At 32.0% G+C, this 27,450-nt stretch overlaps 3 protein-coding genes across 29 annotated transcripts in view; all 3 read right to left on the bottom strand.

Annotated features, from left to right (window-relative positions):
* LOC106649543 (longitudinals lacking protein, isoforms A/B/D/L) overlaps nucleotides 1-27,450 on the bottom strand; it is a 112,718-nt gene that overhangs the window by 47,963 nt on the left and 37,305 nt on the right. The window contains exons 7-8 of one of the 27 annotated variants that reach the window (XM_023457586.1): nucleotides 6,608-6,804; nucleotides 6,504-6,542 (exon numbers count right to left, since the gene is read on the bottom strand). The exons of 17 other annotated variants lie outside the window; for them this stretch is intronic. In XM_023457586.1, the coding sequence (XP_023313354.1) occupies nucleotides 6,519-6,542; nucleotides 6,608-6,804 (221 nt within the window). In that variant the 3' untranslated portion in view covers nucleotides 6,504-6,518. Of the gene's footprint in view, nucleotides 1-6,503; nucleotides 6,543-6,607; nucleotides 6,805-7,118; nucleotides 7,427-7,607; nucleotides 8,808-10,424; nucleotides 10,704-15,335; nucleotides 16,018-16,502; nucleotides 17,536-18,148; nucleotides 18,549-19,004; nucleotides 19,211-19,276; nucleotides 19,763-23,984; nucleotides 24,254-24,412; nucleotides 26,261-27,450 lie in introns of those variants that run through there. 9 more of the 27 variants (XM_023457550.1, XM_023457570.1, XM_023457563.1 and 6 more) reach the window with 9 other exon arrangements.
* Nucleotides 95-6,369, bottom strand: LOC111693258 (longitudinals lacking protein, isoforms A/B/D/L-like). The gene has a single exon (XM_023457596.1). The coding sequence runs from the start codon at nucleotides 5,024-5,026 to the stop codon at nucleotides 4,691-4,693; it is 336 nt and encodes a 111-aa protein (XP_023313364.1). The 5' UTR covers nucleotides 5,027-6,369; the 3' UTR covers nucleotides 95-4,690.
* LOC111693254 (zinc finger protein 677-like) lies at nucleotides 9,424-10,498 on the bottom strand. Its single transcript, XM_023457592.1, has 2 exons — nucleotides 10,486-10,498; nucleotides 9,424-10,248 (listed from the first exon to the last, which is right to left on the bottom strand). The coding sequence occupies exon 2, from the start codon at nucleotides 10,060-10,062 to the stop codon at nucleotides 9,607-9,609; it is 456 nt and encodes a 151-aa protein (XP_023313360.1). The 5' UTR covers nucleotides 10,063-10,248; nucleotides 10,486-10,498; the 3' UTR covers nucleotides 9,424-9,606.

Below are 27,450 nucleotides of genomic sequence, written 5' to 3'. Positions count from 1 at the left end.
GAAGTATTTTTGAAAAAACAGTTTTTTCAATTATGAGGAAATAAAATTTAAGAGTCTGCTTGTATACATCAGATGCAATTAATTCAATATCGGAAAATTGTTAAATTGCCGTAGTGAAAAACTAACTATTAACTTATTCAATGAGTTTCCATGATAGAAAGCTGCCTCAAGAACGAAAAACCGTAAAAATTAATTTTAAAATAATAATAAAAAAAACACTAACCATATAGATGGTGATAATAGTAATCATAATCATTCGTTGGCAAATACATGGCAAAAGAATTGCTTAACTCTATAAAAAAGTTTATATCATTTGATTTAAAAAGGCGTTGAGTGAACAATATAACTTAAAAGTCTTTTTACAATCGGAAATAGCATTTTTAATATACTATTTTTTAGCTTGTACTTGGCATAACTTCTCTACAATATCATGTTTAAACATAAAATGTATGTACTTGTACTATTGAGTGAGCAGAAGACGCTTATTTACGAGTAAAATTTCATATAAATAAGTATTACGGTTATAGCGTAAAAACTATGAAACTAGCTATGGTTTAATTTCTTTTGATATGTATATTTTAGCGTAAACGGAAATGCAAAAAAATCTTTTTCAAATAGTTGTCGACAAAAAATTAGTGTAGGGCTGGATAACCCTTGTTTTGAAACGTTCCAGTCTCGCCAAAAGGCACTTTATACAAGGCTTATTGTTTATAATTAATGCATTTATTTATTATTTGAACGAGCTGTGAAAATCTATCATCTTGAAAAACATTTAATGCCTAAATTGAGTTCATTCTTCTTCATTAGAAAATTCCAATTGATACAATATAAACGCGGAAATTTTTTTTTACCACTAGTGCTATAAAAGCAATTTTGCCCCTATTCATGGCGTTTGTGCTACAAAAAAAATTACATTAAACCGGTGCGAGTACGTTTTATCATTCAAAATCATAACAAAACCCAATTTCATGATTATTTTTTTACCATAACGTACCCACACCTGTTCTAAAATTTAACTCACATAAGATATTAAAATGAAAATGTTTTAAATCTTAATTTTTCCATTATAAATTCCAGTTTATTATTAAAATTAATTTTAACGATTATGCCAGAGTTTGGTTGAAATATTTGATCAACCTAAATACTTCAAACGTTGTTTAATAATTTTTAATGACCTTTCAAAGTTCTATATATGAATGATTTTAATAACGTACTAGATCGAATATATAATTTTTTTTCTTGCAGTACGCTTACCGATTATTTCATGGAATTTTATTAAAATAAGCCACTTGAATTTAGATTGACCTACGTAGCATGAGATATCAAAGGCACGCTTTTTCAATAAAAACGTCTCAATCATTTCTTTATTACTTGAATGCGTTTTTTAAATTTTAGAATATGGAATTCTACATCGTAGTAGCTTATGTAATTTTATAAAGTTTATATTCAATCTATAGTGACGCACCCTTTATAAAATTGCTTTTTTTAAGCGATAAAATAAGACTTTCACTCTCATCAAGCTCTAACTCTTGAAGCACTTAAGTGGAATCATTAGAGTTGGCACAGCAAAAAGCCATATTTTTTTTTTAATTTTCCTTTCTTTCAAACTTATTTAATTTTTTTTTCAATTCCTTATCAATAGTAGCTAGTTTTATTGGTTTTTTTTTCGTCTACTGCTTATGTTTGCGACGTCCCATAAGTTTGGTTATCTTAATTTCAATAATTTACATTTATTCACTTATCTTTTATACTTTTTTTCGTAATATCTAATAATCTCCTTTCGTATACGACATAGATCAATCAAATTGTTCCATTGTTAATTTTTAATTCTAACTGAGTGGTGGTCTTCTTGTATATTTAAGCTTTTAAGAGGCACTTATCGCTGCATTATATACTAGATAATAATTGTATTATTAATTTATACGTGCTAAATGATCATGTTTTTTCACGCTATAAAGGGCTCGCATAATTTCAAGAAATTTCAAATAAAAGCCATTTCTTTCTAATATTAAACTAACGTTAAATTTTTACGCACAATATCTGGTTACGAATTTATGATATTAAGGTAACAGATGAGGACTGACAATGAAATTGATGGATCAGAAGAAAAAAAAGCTTGATTCCAAGTATTATGCATATCTAAAAAAACATCTGTAAATCTGTAAAAATATTTGAAAGCGTTTGTCTTAGCCTTAAAGAACTAAATAGATATTTTATTGAGCATAGAACAGCGTGTTAAGCACTGATTCGTCGAAGTAAAAAAACATTCTTATGTAAAAAAAAATGAAAAAATTTGCAAAAATATTTTGCAATAAAAATACTGTTGTTGATTTATGCAGTCCACAGAAATTAAAAAGCAATTCGCTCGTCATCATACATATACACATTAACCAATGAAAAAAAAATTCAACACTTTTATCTATATATACGCAAACATTCTTACTCTCGTAGCCTAATACTTAAAACTTTACGCGGGGGATGGACATGAATAATGTTTCTATTGTTTTGCTACTGGTTTTTTTCGATGGATGTTACATTTTTTACAATAAAATATTGTCTACATTTGTGTATAAAAGAAAGATAACTAGTAACGCGTCGCCGTGGGTCGTGTCTGGAATGGCTCAGGAATATGGGACGTGTATAGATCTGACTGGTCTAGCTCGCAAATACCATCCTACAATTCTACGGTTTCTTTTTAATCTATTTGGCAATAACGTGGGGTTAGTATATTACTTATTATTGGCTTAAAGTCTCACTTTGTTTGGGGTTGAAGTGGAAGTAATAACTTCGCTATGTATAAGCTCGAATGTAAAAATCGTACCAATGTACGAAATGAAAAAAAAACAAGCTAACTTGTACTTGAAGCATTCGATAGTAAATTAAAATATATACCTGTTTTGTGCATTATATTATGCTATTGACTTGGCGGGTGCTTTGTATAAGGAACAAAATGAATTATTGTTATTATTGTTATTTATTGTATCGCGAGCTAGATCGCGTGTATACCCTAGCCGATATCATTATTATTCGATTCAGCCATAATCGATCTCGCGCAATATGTACAGACGTAAAGTGAAAAGTAAAATACACACCATCACTTCACATTGATAAAATACTATATTACATTCAAAAAAAGTAATAAATAAAATTGTGTAAATAAATGCATTCGTTAGGAATCTTATAGTTGCACGTCTGAAAAATATCTGGAAGTGTACTTCGAGCATTGGTATATATACTTATATAATGGAAATATACATCACTCTATATCTTTATAAATGTATGACTACTTACATCATAAGCGTCTATGAAAAAAGGATAATTAAATAAGCAAAAAATGCAGAATATACTGTGACGATAGCTGAATCGATTGTACGAGGGAGGAAGTCTATATGTACGAAGCGATTTTTGTGTCCCTATAGTTTGAATCCAGCACGACCACGGCTGCTACTTCAATTATCATATAAATATACGGAACCAGTGTGACCAGAATGGTTACTATGGAAGTGCCCCAGATTGGGACCGAATCGAGCTCGAGGTATATTGTGTTACTCCAAGAATGTATAATGAATTTGATTCGATCGATGTTATACATTACATATGTGTGTAACCTAAAATTTGCGAAGCCGACGCGATTTTCAATCCAAACGCCGGCTTTGATATGCGTTTTTTTTTCGTTGTCGAGCAGAACAATGACACTTTATTATATAAACTAAGATAAAATCAACAGTAATTTTGGTTGTTTCCAATCAGGAAAACGAATTTGATCCGTTTAACGGGGCCACTCGTGGGCGAGTGTGTCAACCAACGATATATATCACCAAAAAATTTTGAAGGACGTGCGTGTATCGAGCACAGTCCAATCTATATCACAGTGTTTTCTAGTAATTTTTTCTTCTTCAAATTTCCAAAGAGTATTAATTGCACTTCTACGTGACATTGCTGCTCGCACAACGGATATACACAATTTTTTTCGATTTTTCTATTTGATAGAAAAACTGAAATTCAACATTTGAAGAGAAGAACAATAAAAAATTTCGATTTCCTTAAGCCTAAATTTTTGGATGAGTTTTTTGTGACTTTCGAGTATGCAGAAAGCCACACGTAACAAATTTACCCCGAGCAAGATTCACTTGCTATTTTAGAATTACATATAAAAATCGTAATGAATTGTCATAATTCCTCCGATTTCTCTGTAACTATAAAAACTGCGTTTCTATAAAAAAAAATTAAAATTGAAACAATCTTAATATCTAAAAAAATATAAATTATACTCTTAACGTTAAACCTAAGCATTGAAAAAATTGAATTATGAACTGTGACAAAATCCTGCATTTAAACTTAAATCGTAAAACAATTTGTTTTCTTTAAAGCCTTTGGGTTCCTGCCAAAATCACTGAACGATAAACTTCTGGTATAATAATATGCGTATCACTTGTCAAAAGTGACGGTTTACAAGGTGCACACGAGTGAAGCACTGTCTCGTGCACTCGTATACTTGTATACAGCTTGTCGTGAAAAATTGCAAAAAAAAACACGAAAAAAAAAATCTAGTAAAAAATCATCATCTCAATGAGCAGTAATAATAACACCTATCCCATTCACACACGTGTACTTAAAAATCACTGGGTCGGCGGGCGGAGGCTTGTAAACAACCATCTCTTCTTTCTTTCTTTTTCATTTTTGTTTTTTCTTAGACGACTTCCTGCTTGTAAAGCTTCTCTTTGTGCATGCGCTCCATGTGGCGGGCGATGTGCATCTTCTGTTTGGCGCGATAGACGCAGTGCGGGCACTGAAACTGTGGCTCTTTGCCGCACTCCCATTTCTGGTGGTTGCGCAAGCTGCTCTTGAGCTTGTAAACGCGGCCGCAGGCCGGACAATTGAAGCCACCCTCGCCGGGTGCCACCTGGCCGTTATTGCCCTGGGCCGTCGACGAGACGAGGCTCTTGCTCAGGCTGCCGCCGGCGCGCCACATGATCGACGGCACGCTCCATCGCTGCCAGGCTGAGGCCCACTTAAGACCCGTCATGCTAAGATCCTCGGCTGGAACAACAGGGTTTTCCAGGACTTTATTTTATTAAACATCATTTTTTTTTTTAGACATGGTGTCAGGTTTTCTATTTAGAGAGATATTACAGTGTGTGCATGCGTGCGTGGTGTATAATAACTTGTCTCTGTTTTTATTTTTGTTTTGTTTTTTTTTTCGAATAGTTCATTATTGACTGTGGAGCAGGATGTCCTTTTACGGCATAAAATATTTTATAAGCACTATATAAGTGATAGATATTGGCAGGTGGAAAAGCAGCTGAAATTTTGCTACAACATTACTGGGCTACATTTTGTCAGAAGTAACAATCAAAAAATTGAGCGAGAAAAGCGAGTGAAGCTTTCCAACTAAACTTTCATCTTCTTCTGCTACGTTTTTTTTTAATACAAATGTACATGAAAAAAATTCCAATCTGTACAATCTTTACAATCAGTGCGAATACACAGTATACGCGCATTTACGCAGTTTTCCTTTGAAAAATTCCCAAGCAGTGTAATAAAAAAGGTTTATGAATATTAAACAGGCAGTAACATAGGCGCATTGAAGGATAAATAATCTCAATCGTACATTTCAAAGCGATATTTGGTTTTGAAAAGAGGCGTTTTGAGCTACAGTACATCATACAGTATTTCATCTCTCAAATTTTACAAGCGGTTACATACAATGTATTTCTATAATATTTACAATTTTTCAAGAGAAAAGTTAGTTGTAACATGCGCAGATATTGGAGTGTTCACAATATCTTCATCTGTTTTACTCATGACAGAGGTGTCAATTCATAATCGTGATGTATACAAGCAGTAATTTGAATATTGAAGAATGCAACTGTGCAATAGAGATCGAATTTTGATTTGGAAGATAATGCATAGTAAGATTGTAAATAGGGCGCTATAGTGCTCGATAGAAAAAGTGGATGAGAAATTTTTGTTCGAAGCGAAAGAATAGAAAATTCATAAGCGTTTATGTACATAAATTATTAATGATCGGCGTGAATGAACCGATATATTTTCAAACGCTAAACGTTTTTGAATAGGTTCAAAAAATAATTGAAACAATTTTTTTCTTGAAATATTTAAATTTTTATGAATACAAGTTTTTTTCTCGTAAAATTCCGGGACGAGTCCATTCAAATCTTGATTTAATTTTCACATGATCTTTTTACCATTTCACGATTGACCAATAGACATCGACATTCGATCGTCTTTAAAAATGATAATAAATTAAAATAAGTGCAATTTATTCCGCACTTAATTGACCTGAAACATATAAATTTATGTACTATGGTTCAAAAATACGAAAAATCCATTTTTTACTGAGAAAATGTAAATAAGTTGAATAAATTTTGAATAAAAACGCAAATTTATTTTTTTTCATCAAACTACAATAAGCGTCATTATAAAATTTATCTTAAAAAATTAAATTTAGTCGAGTTTGTAATGTGACGATTCTTTTCCGTAGAAACATTTTTTAATTCCTATTCATTTCGCCATGACTGTTTCTAAAAAATAATACAAACTATTAGTACAGAAAAATCGAAAAAACGAATTTTTATATGCCACTTACTAGGTGCTTCAGGGAATGTCGCGTGACTAAAAATTTTCTTCTCGCTTTGTAAGAGCACTTGGTACAGCTGAAGCTAGGCTCAACGCCACACTCGTATCTCTGATGATACCTCAAAGATGCAGGTTTGTTGTATTTTCTGTCGCACGTGCTACATGCATATTCCATTTGTTCTTCGTTCGATTCCAAATTGAGAGGATCTGCAAATTGTTATTTCTGTCAGTGATAGTTAGTACAAGATAAAACTTAACAAAGCACATGCATTTATGGGTTTTCGGTTCTGAAAAAGTGTAGTTAACATTTAATTAATTTTATATTAAAGCAATATTTATTCAACATTTTGAATGTGTTTAAATAAAAACCTTACAATTAGGCATTAGAAAAATATTTACAGAAATGAGAGAATTATAAAAGAAAGTAATACTGGTATATGATTTGCTCGAAACAATTATCTATACTTATGGTTACCTTATATACCTAATAATAAAAATGTTTTTATGCTTATAAAATCAGTCAACAATGATTCAAGTCACTTCTGGGGTCGAGGTTCCTCGTACTTCAAACTCTTTCTGTTATTATGCAATACATAATGCGTCACAAGGTTATGCTTGTGCATGAACCAATTTTTGCAAATTGGACACTGGTAATTGGGATTTTTACCGCATTCTACTCTCAAGTGACGTTTTAAACAGTATTCTCTTTTATAAGTTCGGGTACAATTGGGACATTTGTAGGTGGCAGTGGGATCCTCTGCAGCTTCTCTTCGCGATGGTCGACTTTGCACTTCAAAGGGTATAAACGCTGGTGGTAAACCTAAAAAACCTGAAAAATATAGAAACGTTTTAGTGCGGTCGATTTTTTGGTTCAACTTCGTATGAATGTATATGAGTACGAATGTGTATGAGTGAAATACGACAAAAAGTACAGATGTGTTATTTTTCATGAAAAAAAGGTTGTCAAAGATCGCATTGTTTAAAAGTTTATGAATAAATATAACGAAGCATTAGTGAAAGTTGTATGCTTTACTTTAAAACTAACGATTTTTTCGTAACAAAAATAAAGAAAATATGTTTTATACAATCTTGCGTATAAATAAATTCGCATACAAAAAAAAATTACATTTTATTTTACATAATTCAAACCTGCAGAGGTAAAAGTTCGTAAAACTTTTGTTCGGTATCATGGTGTAGAAAATAGAGAATGTGTGTATTATACATTGCAAGACTACCGCTCTCAAGCGAGGTCATAATATAGTAGATTGAAAAAAATCAAAATATGCGTTCCATATCATTCAACAGCTTACAACAAATCAACTTTATTTCAAACAAAACAGCATTATAATAGTACGTTTTAATTTAACGATTAATCGCATCAACAGGAACCTATTGCACTATTGAGAAATATACTAAACGACATTATTATGTGTCGACGTAGAGATCACTCACGTCGCAAAGAAAGAGGATACCGCGTATTATTTCGTGTAACTTACATGTCGAGTAGTATACTTTCCAATTTACATTACACTATGTTATTTTATGTATAATATTCACACGGTCATATCATGGCTTTTTTTTTAATCTATAAACATTACTGCACAATTGTAAGGTTTACCCTTGGGGTATTGTTCGAAGTGCCTCGGTGCAAGAGTTAAAAATTATAACGAACTGCAGCACTTTCAAACGAGCTTTGGCAAATTCACTAATTAATAACTAAAAAAATGAATTTAAAATGAATTTAAAATCAATGTATCCAACGGATTTGACTCGTACGCAGATAGCAGAGATATCATATTATATTATCGGTATCCTAAAATACTTTTCCAAGAAAAAAGAAATAAACAAGAACGGTAATAATAAGAGTAATAGTCGCGTCAAGTTGAAATCATTTTACTTTTCCGACTTGGGAAATACTTTCTCGTCCTTGATGATGGACTCGCAGCAGGACAGACTGTTGTGGAGGCGCCAGGCGTCGTCGAGGCAGCGCGGATCCTGCCCAACCAGGTGCACCTTCAGGTGTCTGTGGAGGCTGTGCTTGTGTTTGAAGCGCGAGTCGCAGATGACGCAGCCGAACGTCGCCTCCTTGCCGCACTCGAGCTTCTTGTGGCGCTGCAGCGATATAATGCGTCGATACTTGCGATTGCACTGGTCGCAGGGGTAGAGCTGGTCGTCGGATTGGTACGGATCGGTACTGTAATGAGGAGGGCCTGCAAGAGAAAAATAGCGAGAATACGTTAGTTTCGTCCAAGCTGTCTCGGCACGTGTTAGATCGTTCGGCCCTATCGGTAGCAGAGAAAAAATTCGCTCGCCTACGAGTATGTGAAGCAAAGCTAGAACGTGACATTCTTACATACAGATATTTTTTGGTGTTGGCTTTTTTTTTCATTTTTTTTTTCTTTTTTTTTTTTTTTTGTTGTCATAAAAAAATTGATCTCGTTATGTCATTAAAAAAAAAACACGAATGAAACTGTAGATGACTGATGATATGATATTGGTTAAATATTACGACGGTTTTTGCATTATAGACAAAACATGAATAAATGTGAATAAAAAAAACATGTAAACTCGAAAAATTTTAAAATGATGTTGAACCAACCTTACCTCGTGTAATCGGTGATCGAGTATTCATGCGAGCTGAGCTGACTGTGCGAAGCAGTCATGATTTTTTTACCGTTGATAAATACAATATGCACATGCAAATTTGAATAATTTTTTTGGCGTTAAAAAGCTGCATTTGGATTTATCAGGAATATGGGATTTGATAGCAAAAACTCCTTTTTTTCGATGAATTTTCTGTGCTTTCATATTTATTTAAATAGATTTCTTAGTAAAAATAAAACGTATATTTTTACACAGTATAATATGTATCCTGCATAAACTTAAAATTATTTTTTCCTCAAGCGTCTTTTATAAACAAAGGATTAGTAGTAATCCTTCAAACAGAAACATGTACAAAGACCCATGATCCAAATAAAAACATTAAAAAAATAACAACTTCGAGTGACGCTATCTGGTGTCACTAAAATTTGCAATCTTCTGATGATGACGTTTATAGTGCACCGTTAAATTACCTCTTTGCCGAGCTTTGTAGGGACACTTGGGACGCTGATACGCGGGTGGCTTACCCCCGCACTCGACGGTCTCGTGTCTCCTCATTGTGCTCTTCCATCTGTATCCCTTGCCGCAGAATCTGCAGCGAAACTTACGTTGCTGCTCGTGCGACACTCCTGGCAAAAAGCGTTGTGACGGCAGCAACGCAAATGACAGTGGTAAAGCATTTTTGTTGCAGATGTTTTTGTCGTTACTAGACGTTTCGCTGTCACTGCCGTCGGTGTCTAGATTCGGTGTCTCGTTGAACTCCGGTAAACTAATTCTGGAGCTACGAGCAGCTGATCTGTTACGTAAAAAACTGAACAGGGCACCTGTTCCTTGATAGACAAAAAAAGTGTTTTTTTGAGACATCGGCTTCCGTCAATGCACTCGCTATTTCATAACGTCCCTCGTTCAATTTTGCATCGTTTCTAAATGGTGATAGTGCTCGAGATTAATTGCTATGTGCCCGCAAAACAACCATCGAATTTCTTTTAACCAGCTGTGCGTAATCCAGACCAGTTATTAACGTTTATAAAGTTAGCAGCTTACCTAAAACTTATAATTAGAAAAATAAAAATCGTATTGCATTAATTTGTATTAAATGAGGAAAATTATTCAAGAATGAAGAACTTGATAAAAAATCTTTCACAAGTTATTGTAAAAATAGTTTATAATGCACGATTGGCAACTGTTAAATGATCAATTACATTCATTTTTTAAATTATGAAGCCATTACAAGAAAACGATCAAGTCTTAAAGATTTAACAATAATATGTTCGAAGTATTATTTACAATTGTATTTCTGCGCTTTTCGACGTTGACTTAATTTTTTTATATTCCAAACATCATTTTCTGCTGAACTTTTTGAGCGATTTCATAGTCATTACAAGTTAAAAGTATCGGCCAACATTCCGGGGAATCTCGAACATGTCTAATTAACGATTTTCTCCACTTGTAAGTTTTCGAGCAAGCCATGCAAACGCTTCGAGGTGTTTCGTCTAAAACGATACCTGCAATTAAAAAAAGTAATAATATTAAACGAGTTATTGTAAACAGATCAAAAATAATTGCAATGCTAAACTAATTAACAAAAACATCGAGCTATAATCGTGTGAACATTTCTGGTTACCTTGACAATAAAAGGAAATTCTACAAAAATGGAATCAGTAGTAGGTAGAAAGTTAAGCAATTGTTGATCAGTTTATGATTATTTGATATAATTTTTAATCATGAACTGATCAGCGACTGCTCAAGTTTTTACCAGTCATAATTAACGTAAAAGGTTACTTTGAAAATGAAAGGACATTTTGCAGATAGTAAATCGAGAATTTTTTTACCTGGAAATTTATTTGATTTTACCGGGTGAAAATGAAAAAATAAATGATTAAGAGAATCCAGAAGACGAAAAAAATAATGACTTGAAGCCTCTTTTTCTAAGATATAGATTGAATATTTTTTCAAAGGTTCTGTAGTCCTTCAAACCACAAAAATAAAATTACCAGCCGTTTTGGATAATATTCACAATGTATCTCGGAAAACGAATTCAAGAATTTTCAATTTTACCTCGACTTTGGGATCCTCTTAAGGGCTTATACACACCTTAAAATTACATTAATTTAAAATGGTTGAAAAAAAAAGTAAAAATAAAATCTGGTGAATTGGAAAAATTCTACNACCAAGAAGTTGCTCCAGCTGGACATAAGTGGTGTTGTGGTTTTTTATCAGTGGACTTTTTGTGAAAGAAAGTGGCCCATATATCATTTCTCATGCTAGTGACAGTAGTGTTTCTTCTAATCGCTTGAGTGTAGTACGATGACAGCTGATCTATCACTTTGGCTGTCAATCTTCCTTTTCCACCTATTGTTTTCCCATCACTTAGCAAGGTTCTTCCAAATCTCTTCTTTATGTTGCGTAAATGAGTTCCCATTCTTTTTCCAACGTGGTTAATATCTTCTTTTTTTTCTACTTTAAAATTCTTTCCATAAGGTTTAACTATTTCAATCTTAGCGTAAACTTTGCAATCACCATCACCAATGTAGTTTTTATACTTTACTTCATGCAAATCTTCTGATCTTTGAAACATCTCAACTATTCCATCTACTTCCATCATACCAGCACTGCCAGTATGGTTGACTTTACAAACTTCTTTATGCTCTTCGAACCATTCATAGTACTCTTCTGAACTTTTATCTTTATTTTCCCATTTTCTACAGGCTTGACAGAAACTATTTTTGGTGATTACATCTACAACTTTTCCAGTATAATGGCCTATTAGACTGGCAGCTCCTTGAAGTGATGTAAACCCTGGTGTACGCCAAGTTCCATCACCAGAAACAGAGAGACCAGGATGAGATTCAGGGGTACGTTGACATTCTTCTGTAACAGCTCGGTGCATGGAATCTGTGGCTATCGTCTCTGCAGCAACTTCAATGGCATCATTAATTAGTTGATAACTTGTTTGAGCAACTGGCTGAGGTAAGTCCATTACTGCACAAAAAGATTCCAGGCCTGTTAGTCCTACTCCTATAGTGCGCATAGCAAGAATTGATCTTCGGTTGCATTCATATAAATTTTTTTTAGGTCCAATTTGCTTGCTTGACAACACACTTGACGAAAACTGGCACTTTTTATTATTGCAGTTAAAGTTGAGCTCAAATCCAAGGCCACGAACAGAATTCTCAACAATACTAAACTTATCACCACATTTACAGAAAACATTTTGTTTCAGAAAAGGAAGTAACAGGCTAAAGTCGATCAACCGGTATTGAGCTGGGCTAGCTTCAACATCAGAATTGTTACAGCGGAGTTTAAATTTTGAAGCTGAATGAACTAATTGAGCTGCTTCGAAAGCAGATCTTTCTTGAGCTCTTGTCAATTTTGGATTAGAAGGAGCTGCAGTCCATTGATTGCCCTTAAAATGCACTCTGCGCTTTCTCCCAGTAGTCCTTTTTTTCTCTGGGTTGCTCCTTACTCTCTTACGCGAAGGCTCCATAATAAATTTACTCTTACAAATTCTAACTATTCTAACTAAAAATAAACTAATCTGATTATAACTAAGCTCTAAAGTATACTAGTAAAAATACAATTAAAAAGAAGATTTTTATTATCTAATAAACTATATGTAATGATCAATTTAATCTAATAATCTAATGTTTTAATGCTTAACTATAACTTATATTGTTCTAAACTAACTAACTAATTTTAAACTAAACTATTAATTTAAAAAAATGATTATAAACAAATTACTATAAACTATCTTAAATTACTCTAATAAAAAAATAGTATACTAAACTTAATTATTGTATTTTAACCTAATTCTAAACTACACTAAAACTTATATTTAAACTAATTATTTCTAGCAACTAAACTAAAAGTAAAATTATTTATACTAACTACTTTTAAAAAAATGAATATTAATAATTATGAATACTATAATAACAGCTATCTATTTAAAATTCGCGTCGAGACAAATATCGTGAGAGCACTTCGTAGCGAGAGAAATCAAACACTGATCGATAGTTTAACGTATACCAAGAACGTTAATTTAAATTTTTAGGGTGGTAAAAGGGTATCGTGATACCAATCAAGGTATTGAAAAAAGGGGGTGATCATTTGAGATCGTTATATGTATATAGAACGCTTGCCAACATGACCATAATAAAATCGAAATTATCACAGAATTCGCTCAAAATGATACACCTGGATTTGTTCGGTAAATCGGCTGTATCTTTTGATAGGATTCGAATTTCGAAATTTTAAAAAAAGCGCTGAAAAGGGGAGAAAATTTCCTTTCTGAAACACAAATAAAAAAAAAATCGATTTTTGAAAAAATTAAGGTGTATATAAGCCCTTAAACATCGTATCAAACTCGAATGAATCTAAATGAATCATAAAATATTGTGAGTTGTTATGGCCCTCTTATTATGTTGTTTTATAATCTACAATTCATGATAATTTTTATATTTTACTATATATCATCGAAATTAAAAAATCAGTTCGAAATATTTATTGATATAAAAACGTAAATACACAAAAAATCTTATTAAAATAATGAAACAATTCAAAAAACGAAGTACTTCATAAGAACTTCAATATCTTGAGAAGCGGTTACACATGTGATCGTAAAATAAGACTTGGAATAGAAGGATAGCACACATAATAATAATTGTATTATTAATGAAAATTTTAAAAAAATATCATAATCTTATAGTAAGACTAGGTTCCTAAAATATTTTCGAAAATGTAAAATTTCTTTATAGTCATTTATCATTCAGATTTACATTATTATTTTAGATCGTGATTTCATTCAATTTTTTATATGTACAATTTGAACACTTATAAATGCAATACAAATTCAGAAAAGAAAATATCACAAATGTAAAAACTAATCAGCTGACCCTAAAACAAAATTTTGGTATCAAATTTAATTAAATTTGTATGTAATTAAAATTTATGACTTTCTTTTAAATGTCTGAGGAGTGAAAGATTCAGGTATGAAAATACTATTCAATACACTAGATAACACATATTATGTGTATGGAATAACAGGTGCACGCAATGAAACAATGTTTTTTCATGAAAAAAATTTTTTTTTTCATTTTTTCAAAACTTTTCTGTAAAACTAGCGATGAAGTATCAAACAGAAGGAGAAGCCTATTCGAAAGTTTTTCACGAGCTAGAAGACGTAGGAACTTTAAAATTATGTTGCTCAGCTTGATGAGCTTGAAGAATAAATGCTTTAAAAGCAGCGAATGGGCACAATGTGCACTTGAATTGTGGCGGCTCGCATTTGTGCTTAAGATAGTTGCTCCACATCTTGTAGAATTTACTACATTTGGTGCAAGTGTAGCCGATCATTCGTTCGCCAACGAACATTTTACGGTATGCTGCAAACACAAAATTGATAGTTAATTAAAAAATATCTAAAGAGTGAAAGTCTTGTGAGTTTAAAAAAAAGGGAAAATAAGTTGGTTTTCAATTCAAAATTTCTAATGTAAAAAATGATACGGATCAAAATGAAAAAAATTACATTAAAAACAAGGCAAAAATTCAAGACTAAAAGCACTCAGCGAACTATAAAAACTTAAGCTGCCAGTTGGTCTAAGGTAATCTACATAAATCAAAAGAATGTAAAAGTTTTTTTCTGTATGGTTTATATGAATTAAATATAAAAAATTACATACAAAATGTATATTATCTATATAAGTGTTATATATTCAATTCACGTAATGAACGAACGTTAATGAAAAACTGCACGATTGAGTGATTTCAATCAAGTTGTGGCTGTTCGCTTGGACTTGATTCTCTGGCAATTCTTCAACGGCGCTTTGTAAATATTATGAGCTTGAAGAAGATGACGCCTCAGGCTCACATTCTGACTAAAGCTCTTATTGCACACTTCGCATGGGAACATTCGTCGTCCGCCACACTCGTATTCTAGGTGCTTTTTGAGACTATAAAATGACTTGTAGGTGCGTTTGCATCCGAAGCAGTGGTGGATCACGCCTGAAATGAAAATTGCTCAGTTTGCTTTACTCGTTTTTTGTAATCAATGATTGGTTAGTATCTACGCTTTTACAGCAAAAAATGGAAGTGCAGTTAAGTATGTTCACCATAGAAAATAATGCGGGATTGACAGGATGTCTCGATAAAGATGTACAAGTTTAATTGATCATTAATTATATTAATAAAATACATCATTGCATTTGTAAAATAAAACAAAAAAAAACATTACATAAAATTCTTATATCCAAAACACGTATTAAGTATCAAAAAGTATAGTTTAAAGCGAAATAACGAACGCATAATTATCCAATAATAATTAAAATCAATAGAAATCATTCAACTTCGTCGGATTGAAGTTGGAATGCGTTATCAAGGTTTTTTTTACAACGAAGAAAAAAACCGAAGTCATGGGACTGCTGATCGACTCTCTAATCCGAGCAGTCGGCAGCAGCCGTAGTCGCGCGCGCGCCTCTCACTCAAAAATCCTTCTGGGCTGCATGTATTTCGGCGGCACGTAAACGTCGTGTCGCTGCACCATGTGCCTCCTCAGGGCGATATTCTGGCTATACCTGGCCGAGCACAGGGTGCAGTGGAACCTGCGCTGGGCCGTGCAGTCTTGCTTCAGGTGGCGCGTCATGTTGCGCTTGGCCACGAGCCTGTCGCAATTGTGGCACTTCTCCTGCTCCGTATTGTTGTCCTGCACCGCGGGCACGACGAGCGACTTCATTCCGCTGCGATTCTGGGCGAAAGTCGTCCAGCGCTTGCTGATGCGATAGTACTCTTTCAAGGTGCGCATACCGGAGCGAAGAGACGACAGGCCTAGATCGAGAAAGGGACAGACAGAGGGTGAAGTATTTTGATTAATTTTCCAATCAAGCTCTGGATGGACGGACTGATAAACAGATGAGCCGAGGGGACATCACAAAACACTCGCGGATGATCGATGAAATGTTATCGGGTTAGCACTCGCAACTAAAGATGATGCCTTCGACTTCCCAATGATACATGATGATTGTCATGCGTATTAATAATTTTCGACGGTTCTTTCGGTAATCTCGCACGTGAGATCTGTTTCACTTCCTCACTGGTTTACTTCTTTTAACAAGTGACGCTTTTTTCAACATTTTTTATAAGGAACCTGAAAAAATCAATTAAGGTGGTTAGTAAAGTTCTTTTCTCATTGTTTGACATGACAATGTTATCGACATCTTAGTGAACTAAGAGACAAAAATTTAAAAACGAAAAATTTACTTCAATTGACTTATTCGTTATATGTACATTTTATATAAATATGAACAATAAAGTTAGAAAATATAATTTTTTTATTTCAAAAAAAGGAGAAAAAATATGTATATCAACACGATCAACTGTTATACACTTTGATTCTTAAAGCTACGCGTAAAGAATATTTTTGGAAACAAGATGGTAACTATCAGTAATTACACTGAAAAAAATGCATTTCGCAGTATCAATAAAAAACCTATCAAAACCCATTCAATCGTGTTTCAATGGCTAGTGAAATATTTTTTGATTAAATGTTAAATTTAAACCAATATTTAATTCGAGTTAAACCGGTGCGGATACTACCTACACTTCTTTCAGTGAAGATTTTAACAAAAAATAGTTTATTTGGTTACAAAGCTTATCATCTTTGCACTTAAGACTAGGAGAATATTATAACGGATCAATTATAACATAAAAATTAGGAATGTTTAATAATACACTAAGAAAAATACAGTAGCAAACTTATTATGTCTAATAGGACATCTCCTTAAACAGGAACCTTGAAGAGTTCTGTAAATTCTGCTGATAACAATTTTAAATTATTCTCAGTACAGAAATTAATATATTTAGTTATTACGTTGAGCTCCGTTCACATTTAAAAAATATATAAATTCTATTCATGAGCGTAACAACAATTCTTATTTTTCAGTTTTTTTTTCTTGGTATGATTTCAATTATTTGCATGAAAATAATTCGCATATAAGTCGCGGGTGACGATAGAGAACGACATATTCTTTTAATTCTTCGCCGGGAACTCGTCCATGTCCAATCTCAGGAGCATCGACGGTTCAAAATCTTCGGGTACGTTCGTGTAGTATTGTTGCTGCTGAATCTGCTGCAGGTGCCAATCGCGCTCGTGCCTCGCGAGAATATGCTTCGTCAGACTGTCCTTGTAACGCGTCTTGTGCGGACAGTATAAACAAGAAAATTTCGGCTCCACGCCGCACTCGAAGTCGCGATGGCGTTTCAGGTGATGCTTATGCTTGTACGACTTGCCACAATTCGAGCACACGTTGCTGCTGCCCGGCGAATTGACGTAGCGCTGATACCTTTCTGCAAATAATCGGATAAATAGGATTTTTGTACTACTGCATTTTTGTGAGTGGTTTTGTTTTTGATTGTTTTTATTTTTTTTTTTTTTTGGGTTTCAGGTTGAATCTATAGTCGAAAGAGACTAGAAAAATATAAAAATAGTACTTTTAGCTGAGCGAGAGGCATATAAAAAATTGAGCTTGCATAGCGGATATAGTCAGTCAGCGGTAAGATGAAGTATGATGAAAAAAAAAATTTTTTTTGTTCGATGTGATGAACGCAGAGATGAATTTTTTCTCTTATACTGATATTTCAAGCTGGAAATGGTATTATGGAATAAAGAATATGATGCGTGAAATTGATTATGATAAATGATATTTTTTCAGTGCTAAGCTTTACCGTTTTTAAACTGGAACAAAACAATAAGTGACTAGATAACGAAACAATTGAATCATCGTGATAATTTTCGGTAGAAATTAAAGGTAAATAATTTGTTTTATTCAGTGGTCCACTAATTCATTTTATTTTGATCGATCTCATTATTATATTTAACAAAAAGAAAAAAACAAGAAATTATTATTAATTAATTAATCAATATTTCTGGAATATTATCAATTAAATAATAATAGGTCGATTATGTATGTACAATTGCATAATATTAACAATTATTGCGTTAATGATCATTAATAAATTCATGATAATCAAACTGTCATGCATTAATTAACAATCATTATACAAATTATTTACAAAAAGAAAATAAAAAAATTCTCAAGGCGACCTAGGTGACCAAGGTGAAGATGATCTTCGTTTACAAACATGGGCATTAAGTCTGTAAAACGTTTTGAATGGACAGTGCGGACATTGTTTTTGTTCGTAACCACATAGGTGCTTCACGTGTGTCGTAAATTTCGATCGATCATTGAATACCTTGTTGCAACGATTGCAAAATAATATATGGGGCGGTGGATAAAACGAAAGGGTTTGTGACCTCGGATCTTCGATCAAGTCTACGTCTTCCATCATTTCTGGAACGACTGGAAAATTGAATTTTGAAAAATCATAGGATTAGTGAAGAAAGTAAAAAATTGATGTTAAAAAAAAATATCTGAAATTGAAAGACAACACAGGACAACACAACTATATTAATGATTATATTCTATCACCACTTTTCATCAATAATTAAGAAAAAAATCATTATTTTACGAGTTATTTCGATTAAATTTATTTGTGAGTTCGTACACATTTTTAATTTTATTGGATGACTAAAAAATAATTATTGATTATGATACAAATGAATTTAAATAGTATTCATTTTTTCGTACTAAATTATCATATTGTAATTGCATGATTTCAATCTGACTTTTGGCGAATCTTTAATACCTAGAAAAATATTAAAAATGTTAATATATACTATAAATAAATTATGAAGCGTGAATTTTCGTACCTACCATTGAATTTTACATCTTGCAGGGGCTGTGATGCAGCCTAGAAAATCCAGAATCATCTTAAGGTCTGCTGTTGTTAGGTTTTGTAACGGCCGAGCCCCTTTTATTTTCATTTTCCGATGTCATCGTAGATTTTAATATAGCATTTGCATTATTCGCAGTTATGTTCCGCATGCACCAAGATTCAAATCGATCTGGTTTAGCTAGATTGCCAACTGGCGTCACGACTTTATAAGCAATTTGTCCGGGAGCTAAAATTTTTATTCATTCGTTATTTTTTGTAATGATCGATTTATTCACTGAACAAAAATACTCACTTTTTCTAGCAATTTTAATTTCTTCTTGGACCTCAACACTACCTCTTTTGACTATTTTTTTCCCGCATAAGTCAAGATTTGAAGTTAGAAGTGGCGTCACAACTTTATATGGAACTCCTGTTTTGGTAATTTTAACTTCTTCCATTACTTTTACAAGCCGGTCGTTAATTACTGTTTGAGAGTAGGAAATCTGCGGAAAGTCAAATTTCTTTTGCGACGGTTTTTTAATAATTTGACTTTTATTTACACTAATGGACTTTTTGAACGTTTTTGTCACTTGAACGTTTTTACTATTTGATGCTTCAGGTTTGATAAGATCTTCTTTCTGTATATTAATCTTGTCTGTTTCTTGATATTTATTTTGTGCTGCAGAATTCGACGCTACTTGACTTGAACTTTCTGTAAAGTCTTCTACAAAAATCTCTTCGAACTGGTGAACTGGTTCTTGTTTTACTTCATCTTCTATCAAAATAATTGAAGAAGAGTCTGAAACAAACAACAAAAAGATATATTAGCAATTGAAGAAAATAATTTTATTATTGCCAGCACTAGCTCTAGCAGTCAAGAATTAAATTGAATGAAGAGCAACAGTAAAACTAAAGACGTTCAACAATAACATCATGATAGGATCAAATTAATAAGAAGAGAAAAGAAATGTAATGGATATTTATTTACATTAGGTTAGTATTTACAATTTCACAGTAATTTAGTTATACAATTTTTCACATGAGAGATTATATTGAATGATGAATCACCAATGAAGTCTTGTGAAAAAAATGGACTTACCTAGAAAAAATAAGATAAGTTAGTATATGAGCTATCAAAAATGAAATGTATAGCAATGGATGTTTTTTTTTTTCATTTAATTAGATAATCAATAAGTTAAATATGTTACTGTTACTAGTATTTTTTATATTTACATTTATTTATTGAAAAACTTGTAAAGGTAAACAGCGTTACATAGACATTTATTTGCGTAGTAGAAATTCAATTTTTCTTTTCACATAATTTTTTTTTATCGTTATAGTTATGCATCAAAATAGTGGAACTCATCGTTAAATCGACCATATAATCGGTTACGATTATGCGAGAATATATATGAAAAAGTTTATTATTGTTGATTTGCGCGACTCGACATGTAGATATGCGTACGCAGCAATTACTGGAAGGACAGGGCGACGGCTTCATAATACTTTCTTGCAACATTTTTTTTTATGTAAAATGACAAATTGCCTCGAACCGAAAGTGTTGAATAAACATTAATTCGCCGAAAAGGAAGCATTTTTACGAATGATTGATATTTTATTTTAAATTTACAGTAACTGCAAGATTCTTACAAAGACGTCGTGGATTAGGATTACATCGGTATAATACTACGCTGTTGATATGTTAGAGAGCTTATGAAATTTTCGTAAATCGAATCGAAGCACGCGACAATCGGTGCATTTTATCCTGTAAATAAGTGTTAATAAATACGTTACTATGGTTGGCTATTATATCTATTGCAGAGTTATGTAAAATGAATACTGGTTATTAGTAGTTATGAAAAGTTCTCCTGAAACAGAAATTATGGCATTGCTTGTAGATTATGTTGTGTGGTAAATGACTAGAAATTAATCCTTGCACTCGTTTCAATTTGGTATAAGCGTCGCAACGTCGTTCGACATTTTACTCCACTAATTTTTAGTTCCGCAAAATTTAATTTTAAAATCGGCGACGATTCGTCATCTTTTCAATTGTAGAAAAATTTTCAATTTCCATGTGCCTAAACATCGACGCTCTATTTATATTCGGTCAAAATATTTACTAGTGCATCTATAAAGAAGTATATGGTAGTTCATTGTTTGATCTCGAAAATTTCAGCATGCTGGTTCTCATTTTTTTTCGGCATAACGCTGTGTCACTTTAGTTCAATAACTTTTTTTTAATCACTTTAACGGCTTTTTTATATTTCTTTTTCGTATTTAATTTGTTTTAATAAGGAACTTTTTTTTTCATAGTCGCGACGAAAACGCGAGAGTAACTTTTTTACGTCGTGCTGATGAAGATTTGCAATTGAAATATATCATCAAATTCGCATCATTAACCAGTTAAAAGTATAAATATCAACGTATTTAAACATCAGTAGTGATTTTTTAAATAAATATTCTTGCTATTTAGTGATACAATTTTTTCCTCATCAATACCATCACGATCCCTCTTTTAATAATTCTCATTCTATTTGATGTCATTTTCTCATCAAATATTTCAAATACAGCCGCAAAGTGACGATCAAAAAACGAGCCAAAAATATGCAATGTAGATTACAATGCTTCTACTTAGCGTCGAAATTCAGTTCTTTTTTCTTGCTTCATCGTTATATAATAATTTTATATTTCGCACATGTTTTTATTGACTGCTTTATACGACTCTTAAAATTTATTCTAAAAATTAAATCTTTTTTTGTTTTTGAGCAATCAACTCACTTATGTTTTCAAAATTACTTACGAAAATCATTCGTTAGATCAAAATTTTTCTTAAATTTAATTTCAACTCCAACGCATTACAATTATAAAGCCTACGATATTTTTAATACAGCAGTGCATCAATTTTTAATCACCCTAGCTTACTCAATTACAGTCATACTTTTATAGCAAAATCATTTAATTCTGTCACACTTTATCAGAAGATATACTATTGTTTCGAAGTCTTTGACTTAATCGGCACATTTTTTGGTAAAGATCAGACTTTACTTAACATTATTCTTTGATTTTCCGTCTTTTTCGATTAAAATTGCACACTCTTATGATCATGTAACTTAAATTCTAAGTTTTTTAAATTTTTAAAGAGAATTTAAAAAGTTAAATTAAGGAATAATACGGAGTACAAGAGTTTATAAAACTATAAAATGCCAAATTAAAGCTTGTTCATGATAGAATGTGAAACAAGTTCATTCTATCTAGGTTTACAATTTAATTATTGCTAATTCATTTTAAGCCATGACTAGAGAATAAATCTAATACAGGAAAAGTATGAAAAATCGTTTCGTTTTGCTGTTTCACTTTTTACCATTTTTTTGGTTATTTGCTTCATTTTGTGACACTTCGAAACTGTCGTAAAATAATAGTTATTAAACATGCTTCTGTATTTTATATCAAAAGTTTTCTACAAGACAGTATAGTAAATGTTTTCTTTGGCAACCATAAAGCCGACTAGAAATAGTATGACGATGAAGGGGTACAGAAACACGTTCAATAATGATCAATTTTTTCAAATGAAGTAAAAGAAAAATTTACTTGTCAAGCCCTGAATCTTAGAGTATTAGTGGAAAGCCGGGAGCCGCGTTTTTGAATTGTTGCAGCAGGGGTACTGCGGCGCCGGACTGAGGCCTCTCCTACTTGATATTATGCACAGAAAGTAAATGTTTGACGAAGCTAGCCTCGATTCGTGACCTGTAAGGGCAGTATTGGCAGGAAAAATGAGTCTCGCAGGTCACCATGCCGCAGCCCATCTTCAAGTGCTTCCGAAGGTTCGATGCCCATGAATACATCTGACCGCAGCGCGGACAGATGTGCAAACGTGGTCTTACAATCGGAAAAAGTGGCGCTTCTATAAAAACCAGCAAAAAATCGAAGATTTTATGATGTTAGTGATCGGTGATTGATACTTGTTACTTTAATTTACAATAACTGGCATAAAAATATATCAGCACTCACTTTTATCGAACAAACAAATCATTACGCAGAAATAAAATTAACACACTGAAAAACGAAAAACGTTTCTATGAAACATTATATAATGTTGAAAAGTCTATGTCAAAAAAATTGTAAAAACTCTAACGCATGTTTAAAGCTTTTACATAAATAAAAACGAAGCCAAATTATCATGCAAAACGAACATGCTTGTCATAAACTGCAGTATGAAGTAATATTTAGTTGTTTTTTTAATCGTGTAATTATTAATACAATTATTTTGATTTGAAGTAGCGTCAGACGTTTTTAACAAAACTTTATCACATATTTTTCTGTTCACTAAAGGTTCCAAGTATGCTTCCAAGCATAAAGTACTTATACCTGAAACAAAAAATATGCTAGTTAGTAAGATGCATTTTTATTTTTGATGTGGCACATGATGATTGTTTGATGTTCACATGAAAGGGTAAATAAAAATAAAAAATCTTCAGTTCTATTGAAATTTTTATTCTATTTTGTATAACAAAATATTTAGTTAAACAGAATTTTTTCTGTAGTCAAAATGTTCTTTAACCTCATAGTAAATTAAATTATTCGTGTTACCAAAAAAAAAATATTATTATTTTCCAGGAACCATTTTTTTCATAATAATAAAGGGATACTTTTTCATAGATTTTGTATAAGCTAATAATGATTTAAAAACTAACGATTAAAATTTATACCATCAACGTAACATAGTTGATGTTCAATTCCATCAAAGAATATTACATGTAGCATAATGAAAATACTGTCTACGTCGTAAATCGGTTAACATTTAATTTGTTCCGATTTTTTCCATAAGATTTCTAAGAAATTCAATTTCATACAAAATACATTTAGTCAATACCTATACGTTCTAGATAAACGCATAATATGTACACAAGATCGCTCCAGAAATGAAGATTAAAATTAAAAATTTAATCCTACGTTTTCTCAAAAAGTTGACTAGAATTTCGCATGAATCGTTACAAATTATACAATTTTAATGCTCAAAGCCGACAGTGGAACTTTTATTAGAATGTCACGTTATGCATTCGCTTTATGTGGGTGCGCATACTGGTTTTATGCTTGGTCCTTCTTGGGCAAAATGGGCAAATAACTCTGGGCTCTTTTCCGCACTCCAATCTCAAATGCGTCGTGAGATTTCTATACCATTTATAGACTTTACCGCACTTAGAACAGGGATACACTCCCGCCACTGAGTTACTTTTCGGGCAATCTTGAACAGGAGCGACCACTGCTTGCGAGACACGGATCCTCGAATAGCCTGCAAAGAAGAAAAAATAATTTGATTAATACGAGGTAATCGTATTTGCACTGGGTATCGATTATTTTCGATAATTATGCGAAGGATAGACATTAATGTGTCTAATAGATAGCACTATTCAGGGTTAAGACTGCGAAGCATAATTAGTGAGAAGATATGTGACAGTTAATTTCAATTTTATTAAAAAAAAAAAAGTAACATAATTCAGGACAAGTAAATATCTTGCCACAAGATAATAGTTTTACTATTTTACAAAGTTTACATTAACGAAATAATCTTGGTGAGATTATGCCTAGCAAGTTACTTTTTTGTTATCACTGTTGTTTTTCTACTAGAATAAATAATGTTTATAATATATACAAATATATAATAACAACTACTAAATTGTTATAGTACACTAAGCTTACTACTTTCTCAATTCTTATTCGTTTTATTGGCAGCTTGATTATTGAAAATAATACCTATAGTGCATATTGAATTCCGTTGGAAGTAAAAAAACTCCAAATTCTGTCAATATAATCAATTGTGCTTTTCATGAAGAGAGTCGAAAATAGCATCTTCGATTGCAAAAATTACCACGATCCACTAAGCGTACATCTATAAGCTCTACATAATTTCTCAGTTCCTAGGAACAGTTTCGTTTATATTTCGCTTTGATTTTTTCTAAAATTAACTATTTATTTAAAAATCTTACGTAACAAGATCCAGGTAACTATATGATCAATCTGATCTATAGACTCCAACTACAAAGAGTCCAGTATACTTAATCATTATACCAATTTTCAATAAATAATGTCAATCATTCATTAATTATTTCTTGTGTCAATATTTCACTGCAGAGTTACAAAAAATTAGACAATGATAGCATTACGGTTTGAAATGAATAATTTTCCATAGTAGTTTGACAATGTTTATAAGTTATTAATACTATTATTTATAGGAACTATTGGAAATTATCATGAGATTCAACTGTCCACGATACATCGTTTGATCTATCGAGTATTTTAATTACTGAAATTGTAAAAATTCAATCTTAGTACTTTTAGGACTTTTTAATGAAAAATGTTAAATTTAAAAAAAGTTCATTTTATAAAGTTAACAACTTTATGTTCAAATCCATGATTCAATTTAAGTAAAAATGTACGAAATCGATATGTATGTTTTCAATACATACCTATTTCAGTTGAATAAAACTTAATTTTTCTTATTTTCATTGAAAAAAAAAAGAATTGTAACAAACACCTATTTCAATTAAAGTTTTAATTAAAGTTTTAATTAAAGTTTTAATTAAAATAACTATTCTTCAGTTATTCGTGTAAAAAACATTCTCTTTCATTCTAATTTCACATAAAATTAACGTTATCTTTGTCTCAAATTTACTGAATATACCTTTCAATGGTAGGGATTTTTCGATACAAAATGGTATTTCAAACTTCTTATCTAAAAACAACGGGTCATTGGTTTCATACACCCTAAGTCGCAGGTAGACGATATATCGAACACCTTCGTCGTCTAATGGTTAACATGAGCAATCGTAACAATATTAAAAACTAAATTAATAAATAGATCACATTACATTCTCCATCTCGGTATAAAATTGAAAATACTTATCAACAGTATCATTTTAACACGGTACAAGTGTAAAAATCATAAAAATGAAACAAAACAGAAATGTCTCCTAAGGCCATCTAAAGCCTAAAAGGTGGGCCACGAAGGCCTGAAGCGCCTCTTATGAACTCTCGGCGGAATAAACTTTCTCGCCCGGATGGTTGGTCCTTATGTGTTGGTACAAGTTTCCGCGCTGCTTGGTGCGATGAGTGCAGTAGGGACACTTGAATTTGGGAGCCTGGCCGCATTCGTGACGCGTGTGTCGCAGCAGCGTGGCCCGATGTTGATACGATTTGCCACAGGTTTCGCACTGATAGGCTAGCTCGGGGCTGATTGGGCTCTGTTTCGTCATCCACATTAAATTTTTCATCAAGGGATTGATGACGAACGGTAATTGCACTGAAACAAGAAAAAAGAGACGTTCGTTGGTCATTGGGGTGTGCAAACTATGCCCGAGATCTAAACTGCAGTCGTTTTGCAAGTGATCTTTCGGTTTTGTTTTATGCTATTAGAAAATCGGTTCACGTTGCAAATTAAAAATTTCGAAGCTAAAATTGTAATGGCTACTTTTTATGGATACGAGTGGCTGAAAAATTAAATATTAATCCCCAGAATCATTCATATTTCACAGTTTATACTTTTACTTTAAAATGTATTCAAATAAACAATATCACTTTCAGTATAACTTTATTGCACAATTGGTATTCAAAATATAAACTCTGTGTATGATGAATTCAATTTCGTTCATTATTTAGACTTTATAAATGGAAAAATTTGTCTATGGATTACAAATTTTGAATCAAATTATTTTTTATTAATCAGTATGTTGGCTTATTTTTATTGGATAAGATTTTTATATGTTATCATGATACTATGATTTGTCACTACGAAAATATCTCAACTTTAATCTCATTTTCAATCGTGTAGGTTGCAAAGACTTTATAAAATTTCTGAAGAGAAAGTCTTGGCTCACGTCGAAATTAGCTCTTGCTTTTTCGGGAAAATGAACATAATTTAGTATACAGCGAAGCAATCTGTAAAAAGATAATTTATATTATAATTTAAACATCGTTCAAAACCCTCAGTTGACAAGAATGAATCAATAAAATCAAATGATGATTTTTTACAGAGTTATCATTTATATCGACTTGAAATTTAGTTAAAAATTGTTCATATTAAGATAGAGATAATTTATAGTATAATAGTATGGTATTTTATTGATTTACAATAATATACACAGACAATCGGAGATTGTCGTAACTATATTTGTAGCAAAAAATTGATTTGATTTACAAACTATAAATGGCACATCGTGAGACTTTTTAATTCGTCTCAATATTTTTGGTTTGAAATTTTCAACATAAATAATAATTAAGTACTTACAATATAGATCAAATTAGAAAATTATTTTATAAATATTGCACATTAGTTCCTAAATTTAACCTTGATGTAATTACACCGAAAAAGAGTATTTTCAGACGATTAGTGTAATTTCACCAATTTCATTTTTTTCAATCGAAGCATAGTTTCATCTTATAATTATGATTGCATATACAAAATAAGATTTCACAAATCACTCGAAACGAAAA

The sequence above is a fragment of the Trichogramma pretiosum genome, unplaced genomic scaffold (genome assembly GCF_000599845.2).
Source record: "Trichogramma pretiosum strain Unisexual culture from Peru unplaced genomic scaffold, Tpre_2.0 scaffold43, whole genome shotgun sequence".
In the NCBI taxonomy this organism is placed as follows: Eukaryota; Metazoa; Arthropoda; class Insecta; order Hymenoptera; family Trichogrammatidae; genus Trichogramma; species Trichogramma pretiosum.
The sequence above is the reverse complement of the archived record's forward strand: the minus strand, read 5'-3'. Positions and strand labels throughout refer to the sequence as shown.

Coding starts and splice junctions, on each gene's coding strand:
- LOC111693258 (XM_023457596.1), bottom strand. CDS start 5,026: ATGACGGGTCTTAAGTGGGCCTCAGCCTGGCAGCGATGGAGCGTGCCG.
- LOC111693254 (XM_023457592.1), bottom strand. CDS start 10,062: ATGTCTCAAAAAAACACTTTTTTTGTCTATCAAGGAACAGGTGCCCTG.